Raw genomic sequence first — 13,942 nt, forward strand, 5'->3', positions numbered from 1 at the left:
CTACTCTTTCCAATCTTGCACACAACTTTTTGAAAAAAGTTGGAAAAACCTGAACCATTACTGATGATTCACATATGCACTAAGCGCTGGAAACAAGTCTATGCAACAAGTCTATAAACAATGAGCTGACTAACATGTACACATAAATGAACTAACGCATGTCCAGAAAACATCATACTCCTGTTTTAGCGGTAACATCTCCTCTCTGGAGCTTTTACACTAGCACCATCCTATCAGCAATGGAAACTGTTGCGAGCATTTTGACCAGTGACAATGCAAAGCCTCACATTGCACTTCTGACACATGATAGAGGTCTGTCCATCCCGGCACATCCTGCATTGACCGTCCACTGACAGAATAGGGAGGTGGTCAATCCTGTCATATCTCTTATCATCCACAGGCCTGGGGACTTTTGGCTGTTTGATGACTTTTGGTGGTGTGCTGTTTTCATTTTCTTTGGAGGGACGTCCCCTTTTCTGCTTTTCAGGGTAGATGAGTCCCTTGGCAACGTCCAACCTAAAGTCCTTCAGACACTGGTGTTTCTGACCAAGTGGGGCTGCATCACGACGCTGGAGAAGCCAGGCATTATTGACAGCAGTTTCAACCATCTGCCAGAATACTGCTAGGTACCATCAGTGGAACCTTGCTGGAGTGTGATACAGGGAAAGCATATCAGCCAAATCCACACCTCCAATGTGAGTGTTGTACTCAGCCAATATCTTTGAGCATGGCATACTTATCTTCTTCTTTTCCTCTTTCGAGTAGCGTCTCACTTGGCCAAGAGGGTTGACAGAAGCACAGGAGCTCACCAAGATGACTGTTTTGTTGTCTGCCCATTTGACCACAGCAAGCTTTGCATCGCTGTATACACAAAAGTCAACCCTGCCTCTTCGTCTTCGGAGGAGATCTCGATCTTCTTCCAGTTTACAACCCTTCAAGCGGTTCTTTTGGATGGTACCCAAACTTCTGAGGCCCATGGACTCTTCAAGATGGCTTATCAGACTCAATGACATGAAAAAATTGTCAAAGTAGACAACGCAGTCGGAGGGTTTTCTGATTGTTCTGTACAGCTGCAGAACGACATTTCCACCCAACCCAAACTCTTTTCTGGAGTTTGCAGAGCACCACCAAATGTAGACTCCTCTGTGTAAACCATTAAGTCGTACACAAAGCCAGACGCACCAGCTCACACAAAAATCCTAAACCCCCATTTCTTGGGTTTGCTGAGTAGATACTGCCGAACACTACCAGCTTTCCTGCCTTTGTAAGGAACCATCATTTCATCAATGAGGAACTGGTTCTCACTCTTAATTTCCATGAACCTTTTCCTCATGTGGTCAAGTATAGGCCTTATTTGTAGCAGGCAATCTTCACTGGTGTCAGAGTTCAAGTTCATGAAAATGGAGCATCCTGAATAAACACTTGTATCTCCTGAGAGGCATGCCATCTGCTACTTTTTCATGGCGTGTATCTGTTGCCCAGTAGTTGTCCACAGATGGTATTTTCACTACACCCATGATCGGCTTCCTTCCAATTAATGTCTTGACTTCAGAGGCATTGCTGTTGATGCTGCTTCCGATGAACTGACATGAATACAAGTTTCTCTGGTGAGCAATGACCTCAAAGATGTCCTCATTAAAGAATTTGGAAAAGTACGTTGGTTGTGTGGAGAGCTCATCTGGTCCAATGAAATGACTTTGTGTAGCAGTAGACTGGTGCTCAAATTCTTTTTTTCTCCACCTACTGAAAAGGAAAAAATAAATGTAAAAAGTTCACACCCCTTCAACCCCTGCAACGTCACTGGATTTTTCACATAACAATTTATAATACTGTTCTAATCAATATTTTAACATCCTTTCTTGCTTTCTCTGGTTTTCTCCCTCCTCTGCCTCATCACATGTTGATCTGTTTTTCCTGAATCCAAATTGTGTGTCCAACAAAATAATCTCGTAGATCGTCCTTATCCTCTCCACGACAATAACTGACACGATTTTGGACATCATTGCAATTACTGACAGGCCACGGTCGTTTTCAGCCAGGCATTTGGAACCCCTCTTATGAAGGCAAGTTATTGCAGAGATGAAACACTTGGGTTATTCAGGCATGTCCATATAACTCCTAACAGGACCAGTACATATTGAAGGAGCTGTGTAGATTGGGAGTACTTCAGCTGTTCTGCATAGATACTGTCTGTACCCTGGCATTTCCTGTTATTAAGCTTCTTAAAACAACGTTCTATCTCTAGGGTGTCTGGAGGACTCTCATCCACAGAATCCAGGTTTTTTAAGTGGAAGTATATGTGGAAACTCTTCAGGGTGTATAAGCTCAGGCTGCTGCTGGAACTCTCGCTGACCGAGGTGCTGGGCGAAGTGTTCTTGTAATTTCACTGGGTGAAAAACTGCATGTTCTTTCTCAGCAGTGATGTGTATTTCTTAGCAAGGCAGAATTCCTCCTCTGTATCTTGCTGTTTACTAACCATATCGATCTTTCTTGCTTTCTCCTTGAAATACTCCCTCTTGAGAGAAATGCGCATTTTCCTTATCTTCTTGGAGAGTTCATGAATCATCATGTGGCAAAACTGCACATGTCGCCACTCTGTTTTTTTTGCAGCGTAAAGCATGCCCACAGAAATTCCCTAAAAATGTGTAAACTTCTGGTGAATTGATCAGTCATACACATTTAACAGTAAAATAAAGAGTAATCAATATTTCACAGCTTTATATTATTGACTATCTATAGTGTAGACCTCAAAACACAAGTATATCTGAGAGTGAGTGTTTCTGTTTTATACCCCTGTCTGGACATTGTATCCCCCAGGATACAGACATTCAATGCCTGATTATCAAAGCTGTATAAATGTAATTCATTATTTTTTAAAGAACAATACACAAAATCATCCTTAAACATCCATCCATCCATACATCCATACATCCATACATTCATTATCTATACACCGCTTACATCCTCACTAGGGTTGCAGGGGGCTGGAGTCTATCCCAGCTGACTTAGGGCGAAGGCAGGGGACACCCTGGACAGGTCACCAGTCTATCACAGGGCTACACTTAGAGACAGACAACCAAGCACACTCACATTCACACCTACGGACAATTTAGAATCACCAATTAACCTCAACATGTTTTTGGACTCGTGGGAGGAAGCTGGAGGGGAAGCTTGGGGAGGACACGCAAACTCCACGCAGAAAAATCCCGGGTGTCCCCCACCGGGACGCAAACCAGCAACCTTCTAACTGCGAGGCAACAGTGCTATCAACTGCGTCAGCTTGCAGCCCCATCCTTAAACAACATTATTTTATTCAAGCAAGTCCTACAAAAATAGAAAAAACATGAAAAATATCAGAACTTACCTCATGACCAGTGTCTTTTTCCACCTAATCTGCCATTTTGGAATTTGATAGAAATGTATCAATGTAGTTTTGAATGCTGGCATGAAGTCACATGACCTGGTACTTGACCCATCCTCCTTAAGTTTTTCCCACAGTAGGAAGAGCAGATATTTGATGCTCCTCCAGATGTTTGTATCTCCCAGGATACAGAAACCATTTATGCTGTATGAGTGAACGTGGAAGTTATATCTTTGGTTTTCAGAGTTCCTGGTTGGAATTTCGTGGTTTTTAGCATTTGGAATACCGTATTTTGAATGTATCTTTAAAGATTGTATTTTTTCCTCTCTAGAGGGAATTTCTCTAGAGAGAACTTTGTTCTAACTGAAAACAAAAACAGATGATTCTCTGCTCTATGAATATATTTGTATTGACGGTATTTACTTGGTTGGGGAAGGACGAAAATATTTTTTTGTAACTTGGGTGAACTTACCCTGAGTTTTGTAAAATGTGTGGTGGTAAACTTCTTGCTGTGTGTGCTGCAGGCGATGGTGCAAAAGGAGAATGTGAATTGCATTGCTGTGGAGTGGAAGACAGGACTGAAGACTCGGTATGCTCAGGCAGTCAATAACGCCAGGGTACTGGCTGCCCAGGTGGCATCCATGATCACATTCCTCATGGTAAACACAACACTTCATTACTTGCTAGTCAATGGCATTCTGTATAGCTTAAATCTATACAACACTAATGATGTTTTCTAGATAAGAATATGCTCTTCTTGTGATAAAGCCAGGCTAACGGTGTCCCCAAACTTCCAGTCTTTGTGCTGAGCTCAGCTAAATACTGTACATCCTGTACCTACAGTATCTATGTAGTGGACACAGATTAAATTGATGCCTGTGCTGTATTTATGTTTAACTCCAGGTAAAGGCACGCTCAGGTCACAAAATACAACTTACTTCAAATTCAGACATTTTCAGAAATGAAGAATCAAATTCTCTCAGTGTGAGTGGCCCGACCCACATCTACAAACCAGCCAATCAGGATGGAGTGTGAAATAGTGCAGAATTTCCTGGCTGGTATAACAATGGAGGTAAAAGGGGGGAAAAGATGTGCGAAGTGCCAGAAAACAGGAAAACTGTGCAATGTTGCAACATGATGTGTTTATGGTCTCAAATGCTTTATTCTTTTGACCTCACAGTGATTCACCAGACACCCATCACACAGTCTCAGACTGATGTCATACCTGACACACACTGAGACCAAGAGTATATGATGCCAATCTAACACAGTGTGAAAGCCAAGTACTTACATGATCATTGTAAATTGGACAGACTAAAGGCAGATTAAGGAACCAAACAAACACACTTTCCTTTGAAGGACATGACAATTATCTTGTACAATACTCCCATAAAGTTGAGGTAAGCTGAAGAAACAAACAGTCAGACAGTGGTTCATACTGAAGGAGTATATATACATACATCCTCACATTAGGACTATGTGTTCTATTGTGTGTGCAATGCCACAACATTACTGCAGAGGATGTATTCACAGAAGCAAAAAATAAACCTAAAAGGACATAACAGATAACAGACAGACCGCAGCTGGAAGCTGAAAGGAGATTGCCCACGTACACAGCGGCTGAAGGACACACTGTATGTTCTGTTTACTGTATGTGTGGTAGATACAGTATCTCTGAGTTTAACATACAGCACATGTTGCATGATACAGGGAAAGTACCAGCAGAAAGCTGCTACGTTCCACATGATCGGCCACAGTCTGGGAGCTCACGTTGCAGGAGATGTTGGAAGCAGAATTCCTGGACTGGCGCGCATCACAGGTAAACCTGCTGCACTGCTCACGCTTTATGATGAGGCACAACAATTTACATAGTTTTTTATATTTTTTTGCCGACCTCTAACATCAGGCTACTGTTTAGATTTGTGGTAATAATGAAACAGGCAGCACACATGAATTTCTGTTGAAATCAAGGTCTTTTAGCTAGTTTAGTTCTACTTTTTTTGAAAATGTAATTTTGAATGAGTTAAAAGATTAAAAATTAACAAATGAAACTGTTTCATATATTAAACATATTCTCATTAGTATTTCTCAGCTCTATGCAGCTTATCCAGTTTTGTGTAGTTTGCTAGGTTTGTTTGAACTGAAGAGGGAAGAACTAAAGGGACGCAGATGGAGAAGGCTAAAGGCCAATTCACTGTTTTGACATGAACAATGTGGACTTTTCATGGGATTCCTGTGGATGTTTCTGAAAGAGTGGTTGTGACTTTGCGCTCAAACATAGGACAGGATTTTGGTAGAATTTAAAACATCTCACTGTGCTTGGCTACTGTTAATAGAAAGTGTATACAAATCACAAATCACAATGCATGTGATAAAATAGTGATCCGTCAATCACAAGGTAGCCTTGTCCTAAAACATACTATAATTGATTTATAGTCTTTGGTTTCTACAGGAATCTACCCTTGAATGTGATAATGAAACTGCTTGTAGAAATTAATGACAGCAATAGAACAAGATCAAATCCAGGGCCTGCTATTGAACTACAGTATTTAATCCATTGTTTCTGTGTTTAGGACTGGACCCAGCTGAACCCTACTTTGAACACACTGACAGTTCCGTGCGTCTAGACACCAGTGACGCCACTTTTGTCGATGTTATTCACACCGATGGACATCCCTTCAACACCAAACTTGGTACGTGTCAGTGATGATCGCTGAAGCATTTCGTTTTATTTAAGATTTCTTAGGTTAAGATTCAGATTCAGAAACTTTATTTGTCCCCAGGGGGCAATTAAAAGGCACGAAGAGCAGGCAGTGCAACAATGACGTAAGAAATTAAGTAGGAAGAAAAAAAAGAAAGAAATTAAGAAAAATACCATAAATGTAACAAACAGGGATAAATGTGTGTGTGTGTGTGTGTGTGTGTGTGTGTGTGTGCGTGTGCGTGTGCGTGTGTGTGTGTGTACAAATGTAGGACAAGTAAGATAATACGAAAAAAAAAAAAAGTAAAAATACTTAGTAACATACAAATACAACATACTAGTGCAAATACAGATAAATAATGTACACAGGCGCAAATTGGCAATGACGTAGATACATTAGGTAGATAATTACAGAGTGCAATTAGCAACAATTTAGAAAAAGTTTAAAATCTTATGTCTTTGTACCAACATGATTTTCGTTTTTGTTATGTCAGGATTGGGGATGCCCGACTCTATGGGTCACATTGACTTTTACCCCAACGGAGGACAACTGATGCCCGGCTGCTCTGCCAACAAAGGCAAACCCACTGAGCTCGATGCTATCTGGGAGGGTGAGACGAATCACACCATTCTTAAACACGCTGTATTAGAAGTTTGAAATGCAGTGATCACAATGAGGATTTGGATGTAATCACATTTTATTGTGCCAATCAATCAAAGGCAGCAACGTCCTTACAAGCAAGTCTGACCACTTGGCGTCATTTTGGTGACACCCCCAAAATTATTTTGGGCTAACAAAATCAGATTTCTGTGTAAATGTAAAGAAAAAGAGCCATAACTGTAATTCCACAGGTCAGATGAACCTTACAAAGTTATATAGAGAATCATCAAATCTGATTTTAAAGAACTGCTTAAAAAGTTTGGTAACTCTGCCCCAAAATAAACTTTAAATCACGTTTTTTTGCAGCAGTACAACAGCCCATTTGGATGTTTCTACACTTAAAAAAATATAAACGCAACACTTTTGTCATTGCTCCCATTTTTCATGAGCTGAACTCAAAGATATGAGACTTTTTCTATGTACACAAAAGGCCTATTTCTCCCAAATATTGTTCACAAATTTGTCTAAATCTGTGTTAGTGAGCACTTCTCCTTTGCCAAGATAATCCATCCACCTCCAAGATTGTCTGAGACCAGCCACCTGGACAGCTGCTGCAACAATCGGTTTGCAGAACCAAAGAATTTCTGCACAAACTGTCAGAAACCATCTCAGGGAAGCTCATCTGCATGCTCATCCTCATCGGGGTCTCGACCTGACTGCAGTTAGTCATCGTAACCGACCTGAGTGGGCAAATGCTCACATTCGATGGCATCTGGCACTTTGGAGAGATGTTCTCCTCAAGGATCAATCCTGGTTTTCACTGTACAGGGCAGATGGCAGACAGCGTATATGGCATCGTGTGGGTGAGCAGTTTGCTGATGTCAGCGTTGTCAATCGAGTGGCCCATGGTGGCGGTAGGGTTATGGTATGGGCCGGCATATGTTATGGACAACAAACACAGGTTCATTTCATTGATGGCATTTTGAATGTACAGAGATACTGTGACGACATCCTGAGGCCCAGTGTTGTGCCGTTCATCCACAACCTTCACCTCATGTTGCAGCATGATAATGCACGGCCCCATGTTGCAAGGATCTGTACACAATTCCTGGAAGCTGAAAACATCCCAGTTCTTGCAAGGCCTGCATACTCACCGGACACGTCACCCATTGAGCATGTTTGGGATGCTCTGGATCAACGTATATGACAGCATGTTCTGCCAATATCCAGCAACTTCAGAAAGCCATTGAAGAGTGGACCAACATTCCACAGGCCACAATCAACAACCTGATCAACTCTATACAAAGGAGATGGTTTGCACTGCATGAGGCAAATGGTGGTCACACCAGATCCTGACTGGGTTTCTTCGTCCTTCATTTTGTTCAGTGTAAGAAGAGACGATTGGCCTTTTGTGGAGAGGAGCAGGACGTGTTTCATGCACGTGTCATTTTTGGCAGTCCTGAATTCTCCCATAGATTTTTGTTCAAGATTCTTCAACGGCGAGTCCATCTTTAAACAGTCCTTTGCAGTCAGTTAGGCCAGCTCTCTTATGTTGTTCTTGATGCTGATTCAGTATATAGGCCACAGCCAGAATTCCAACCACCTCCAAGAAACCCTGTTTTCTAGAAAATACATACTACTGAATGTTTGTCTAGATCAGTGGTATTATTTTCACAAGTGAAGGTGTTATAATATCCACAGAATAAGGACCCAAATGTAGGTTTAAAAAAACAAACGAAAGCTTTAGTTGAACCTGGACCAAATGCAAAAATCCAAGCAGGTAACGAAAGTCCATAAATCAGGATGAAATTTACAAAAAAAAAGAATAGAAAAAAAGAAAATCCAAATTACACTAAAGGCCCAAACTAACTGCAGTACAAACTGAAAATGCTTGGAAGGCCAGGCATGAAGCACACCTGTGACAAATACAGGTGAGGAACAAGCACAGACCAACTAGTAATTGACAGGGGGCCGGTACATACACAGGGAATGATACATTAAGGTCGAGTCTACATGTGCACTTGTAGGTTTTAAAACATTGCTTTTTCTTGGCCTTTTGTCCAAACACCGTTTTAGATCACTGAAAACAGATGTTTTGAACTCAGAACTCAGAGAAGGATGAAGATATTCAGAAACTGTTTGCAGTGTTCACGTGTAGACATTGAAACTGTAGCTCTGGTTTGTAATAACAGAGATTGTACCGTTTTCTCCTTGTTCACATGAGGTGATTTGGGCAGACGTGGCTAAAACAGTGCAGGTGTTAACATCATGAGGAGAACTTTTTACATGTTTACTCGTAATTGTACATTTCCACTTTATTGAGGAACAACAGCATCAGAATTACACATTTAATTCCCCTCTTCCACGATTCACTGTTGTAATATCCTTTTCAGTCGTCTGAATGGCCAACGTGGCTTTAAGGCAGAGGTGGTCTGGGTGAATGAAAAGTCTCATCTAATTATATACCCATGGGCCTCCCTCTAGCTCACAAGGGTACTCCAGAAACAACAGTGTCCTCTCCTGGAGTCTATGAGGATTGCAATATTTATCACAACTGACTACATAAAGATGAATGATTGCAGTGTCCGTAAATGTCTGACATTGATTTACATCCGTAAACCTTATTTGACTTTCAGCACAATAACAGTAGGTAAAAATACCCCCCCAAGAAAAGAAACAACACCAGTCACAGTCACTCATATTTAAATCCCTTTATTTATGGGTTTGATTGGTCTGCATCTGCTACCATTGAATAGTAGTGCTATGTCTGTGTTGGTTTCTGCTTTAAAGCAACAGAGTAAACAGTATCCATAAAGCACATGGTGTGTTTTCTGATCTCCACAACTACACATCCAGTGCTCTGAAGTCTACCTCAGATTTCATCACAGTCACATCACAGTCATTCTTGCCACACATAGCACAATGACTCACACATCCTATTTTCTCAACCCTGCAACTTACAGTGCAATACCCTGTGGAATATTGGAGTTGTCCCAATGGAAAAATCGTGGAGAAACTCCAGGCCGAGTTATTCCTGCTAGACCTATCTGAGCAGATATTTTCTAAAATGGATGACGACGGCCTTCTTTTGAAGTGGGCCGCTGAGCAGCAAGGCTCAAGTGGCAGCATTGGTGCCATGCCATGATCTGGAGGGGAGGAGGGAGAGGGAGGGTGTTGTCACAGCTGAATCTGCCACTTTTGATCCTATAGATAAGAGTAGGAGAGTAGGAGCCAGGGCTGCATAGCTGGAGGTCCTGGAGTGCCTGGTGTTTGCCCTGTGCTGGAAGAGAAAACAAAGGAAGACATGATCTCTTTCTATGTCTGTCGCTTACCAGCACTGTCTCACATTCTTCCTCTGACTCTAAGATTCTCCTTTTTATTGTGTTCCTTATAGTAACTTCCTCTGGATCCTGCTTTCCATGCAAATCATTGCAAATTTTTAAAATCGTAGCTTTGCGATTCATGAACGTCTTGTACAATTCCAAATATTTCTGAGTGCTCAGTGATTCAATCCTGATCAGAAAGTTGAGTTCATACTTATAGCTATCTGAAATGTATGACTTTAGTCTGCACTCACATCTCTTCTCTTATGTCTCCTTACCTTAACCTCTTTAGCACCATCTCACTTCTTCTCTCCCCTGTCATCTTCGTGGTATGTGATTAAAATCTTTTACTAGGTACCTCAAGGTTTGATGCCTGCAACCATGCCAGAGCCTACCAGTACTACACTGACAGCATTTCTAAATCTGAAAGCTTCATCGGATTCCCCTGCTCTGACATGGACAGTTTTGCTGCTGTAAGTGTGAACTAAGAGAGTTATCCACTGCCAGCTGATACCATTCCAAGTGTTTTTTTGGTTTTGTTTTGTTTTGTTTTGTTTTGTTTTGAACAGAATTCATATAAAGAGGCCTAAGTAATTTACACGTTTCATAAAGTCAGATGTCTTCTTCTGACTCTTCTTATTTTTTTTATTTTTATTTTTTTATAGTATGGTTATGCAGTGACAACATGCCCACCTGGTTAGAAAGCTCCTGTGGCTGATAAAGTACCAGTTAGATGCTATGCAGCTGGTTACATGCTAGCACCACCCAGGCACTGTAGCAATCAACCATGACTCAAAAAGAATTTTTAAGCCAGTGTATTTCACCTGATGAAATATAACGGGCAATGTATATATGTCAGATGTGTTAAATGAAAGCAAAAATCCACATTTTAGATGACTGCAGTGCACAGGCAGAGCTTCACTCCTGACAAACTGTCAGTACAACATTTTACCCAACTGAAACTCCACAAACATGTCAATCACAGAGCTGACTCATTCTATTCATTAAACAATGATGAACAGTGACTGTGTGAGCCATCTGACCTTAAAGCAGACATTTGCCTTTATAATATCCAGTTAGTCAGCTCTGTGCTCTGAGCAGTGAAGGCCAAGGTTTCCTTCTGGTGATAATTAACGTTCATTCATTGTGTTCTGTTACTGGTAGTCCTCATAACCGTTGACATTATATTACATTATATTAGTTTTCTGCCCTCTACATGTGCACACAGCTCAATGAACTGGTCTATGTACAGCCTGCACTGATGTTCTTCATCCCCTTGAACAATTCCACTAATCTATTGGGATTCTATTGAAATGACTAATTTCAGTCTGAGATTTAAGATGTTTGTAAAAACTTGCATTTTCCACATGATTATACCCAAACCCTAAATCCCTAAAACAAAAATTTGGGTCGATGGATGCTGTTAAATAACAGTCAAAATGGGACTCAATTTCGACATAAAAATAGCATCTCGAGAAGCTTTAAAGATCCCAGCAAAGCTTCCGGTGGAAGGAACTATACACAAGGGATCTTGGAGGCATCTTATGTCCTCCATTTAAACTGTGACTCAGGGCTATCAGATGTGCTCAGACAAAAGGAGGGCTGGAAAGAGCAGGACCACAGCCCCACCGTCGCAGCATGTATATGGGGCTGCCACCTGTTACTGCTTTTTGTCACTGATATGGCTGCAAACCTTTTCTTTGGTTTTAGAAGTTGATTCAGCAAGATTGGATTTTCGCTGTGGTGGAAGCGACGATGTAAATAGGCTTCAGTCATTGCCTCCTTGGTGTGGGCTTGTATCTGCAGCTGTTGCCAGTAATGACAGTTTATCCCTGCTCTGGACACATGTCCCGATCAAAGGAGGCCCGGGGAGCGCCAAGAATGACCTCATATGACTATGTCCCTGTTGAAAGATGACAGCACCTCCTTGTCGTTCACCTCATAAACGCTCTCTGGTGTTATTCCTGCAGCTATAGTTGACAGCCATACAGTCAGCCTGGTCACACAGAGGAACGCACTGTTAAACATGTACAATTCCTCAATGTCAAATGTTTAAAGGGGCAGTTTGGCAACTTAAAGGAACATAGGGGGAAAAGTGTTTTAGGGTTGTCATTTTTTCTCTGACTGGTCATTGACAGAAGAGACACTGGTACACTCAATCATGGGCTGAGCTCATTCTTTACACCTCACCATGTCCTTGTCTTCACAGGGAAAGTGTTTCCCATGTGCAGACAGCCAGTGTCCTCTGATGGGCCACTATGCTGACAGGTTCACAGTGACTGATGGCATTTCAAAGACAAAGTACTTCCTCAACACAGGCAGTTCAAAGCCCTTCGGCCGTAAGTATCATGACCTTCTTGTCTTGGTAAAAATGAAGGCGCGACTTAGGAATTCACATCTGAGAGTTCACCGTGAAGAAGTGCTGCAAAATGTTTCTAGTTTTGGTGTTTCTAATGCTTTCACCTCATGTGAAGGATGACGCACAGGTTTCTGTGAGATAGTAGTATTTACCATTCAGTAGGCTTGTAGGTAATCTGCTATACTGGTGCTGATGTGACAAAAATTCATTGTCACCTATGAAAACAAAGCTTTTCTAGTGTTTAAAAGTTTTCAGCTCAGAGTGGTGCTGGGAGGGAAAAGTAGTTTTCTGTACTTGCCACTGGATAACCAACACATATCAAACTTGGAAAAGCATCGGTATCAAAGATTTCTTTGTTAATTATTTTTGTCAGCGTTGTGTTTGAGATTTTCAAGGAGTGTGATAACGAGCCATGTATCATTATGACACTATGCTGAAATGCATGAAGGCTTCCTGTTTCTTTCACAGGTTACAGCTACAAACTTACATTAACCCTCGATGGTCCCTTCTGGCCTAACCTAGGCTACATGTATGTGGCACTTTCTGGAGGCAAGGACAGCACCAAGGAGTTCCGGCTTCATGTGTAAGAACATTAGTACATTGCTCTGTATAATACAATCAGCAGCTCAAGTCCATCTAACATCACTGACTGAGTTGAAGTTGCCAAATGACTTTCTTTATTTGTCTTGGATGTTGTTCATCTCTTTGTTGGCACAACCTGAGATCTTGACTCTCTGACCTAAATCTCAGATCTGGGGCCTGTTCCATATACCAAGTTTACCAAACAAGCTATGCTTATTTCAGTTAGTGGGACTTATTGTCAGCTTATTTCGCTTCTGTTATTATAACATAGTTCAACCTCTGTTAATCTATGTACTTAAATCTAACCTGGTTCAGACCAAGTATGTTTAACTAGCTAGTTGTTTAACTGGAGTTCCTGTAGCACTGACCATTGGGAAAGCCAAGATTGTACCACTAACCATCTGACAAGCTATAGTATTATTTGAGTTCATTTCATAGATCAGTCCAAGAATTTTATATTACAGAAAATTACATAAGCAAATAAACATGTAGCCTACAAACAAGTGAAGGTCTCTTAACTTCTTAGAGCTATTGTGATTGACTACAGCTGCTGACTCCTCTGAGCCAATTTAAGTAGGCCCCATTTGATACACTCATTGGACTCAGCCACAAACACTCAGCAGCAAAAATCCAAAAAAGTAAGTCACTGACTTAAACAAGTCAGAAAAGGCACTTGGAGAAATTTTAAAGCAGCTACAGATCCCAAAATCATCTTTGCAAACAACTGTTTGTAATATCACCTGCTGCTGGGAGACAAATGGTCAGGATGGGCAAGAGTCAACCAAGAATAACCAAAAACAAAACAGGTCTGCAATGAATTAGAAGCTGCTAGAACAGGGATGTCAGTGTTCCATCTGCCATGCAAGAAGGAAGCTCTTTCTCCAGAAACAGCACCTTAAGGCTTGACTGAAGTTTCCTGCTAATCACATTTTTAAATATTTTAAAAAATTCAGTCCTTCTGGGAAAAAGTTCTGTGGTCAGTTTAAATAAAAACCAAACTCTTTTGTCACCATGA

The 13,942-nt window shown here is 41.2% G+C and overlaps 1 protein-coding gene across 1 annotated transcript in view; it reads left to right on the top strand.

Moving 5' to 3' along the window:
• LOC103376446 (inactive pancreatic lipase-related protein 1-like) overlaps positions 1–13,942 on the top strand; it is a 19,842-nt gene that overhangs the window by 3,903 nt on the left and 1,997 nt on the right. The window contains exons 4-10 of the mRNA XM_008306804.1: positions 3,886–4,020; positions 5,072–5,180; positions 5,935–6,054; positions 6,557–6,673; positions 10,341–10,459; positions 12,196–12,325; positions 12,814–12,928. Coding sequence (XP_008305026.1) covers positions 3,886–4,020; positions 5,072–5,180; positions 5,935–6,054; positions 6,557–6,673; positions 10,341–10,459; positions 12,196–12,325; positions 12,814–12,928 — 845 coding nt within the window. The remainder of the gene's footprint in view (positions 1–3,885; positions 4,021–5,071; positions 5,181–5,934; positions 6,055–6,556; positions 6,674–10,340; positions 10,460–12,195; positions 12,326–12,813; positions 12,929–13,942) is intronic.

Source organism: Stegastes partitus, unplaced genomic scaffold (genome assembly GCF_000690725.1).
Source record: "Stegastes partitus isolate 25-593 unplaced genomic scaffold, Stegastes_partitus-1.0.2 Scaffold47, whole genome shotgun sequence".
Classification (NCBI taxonomy): Eukaryota; Metazoa; Chordata; class Actinopteri; family Pomacentridae; genus Stegastes; species Stegastes partitus.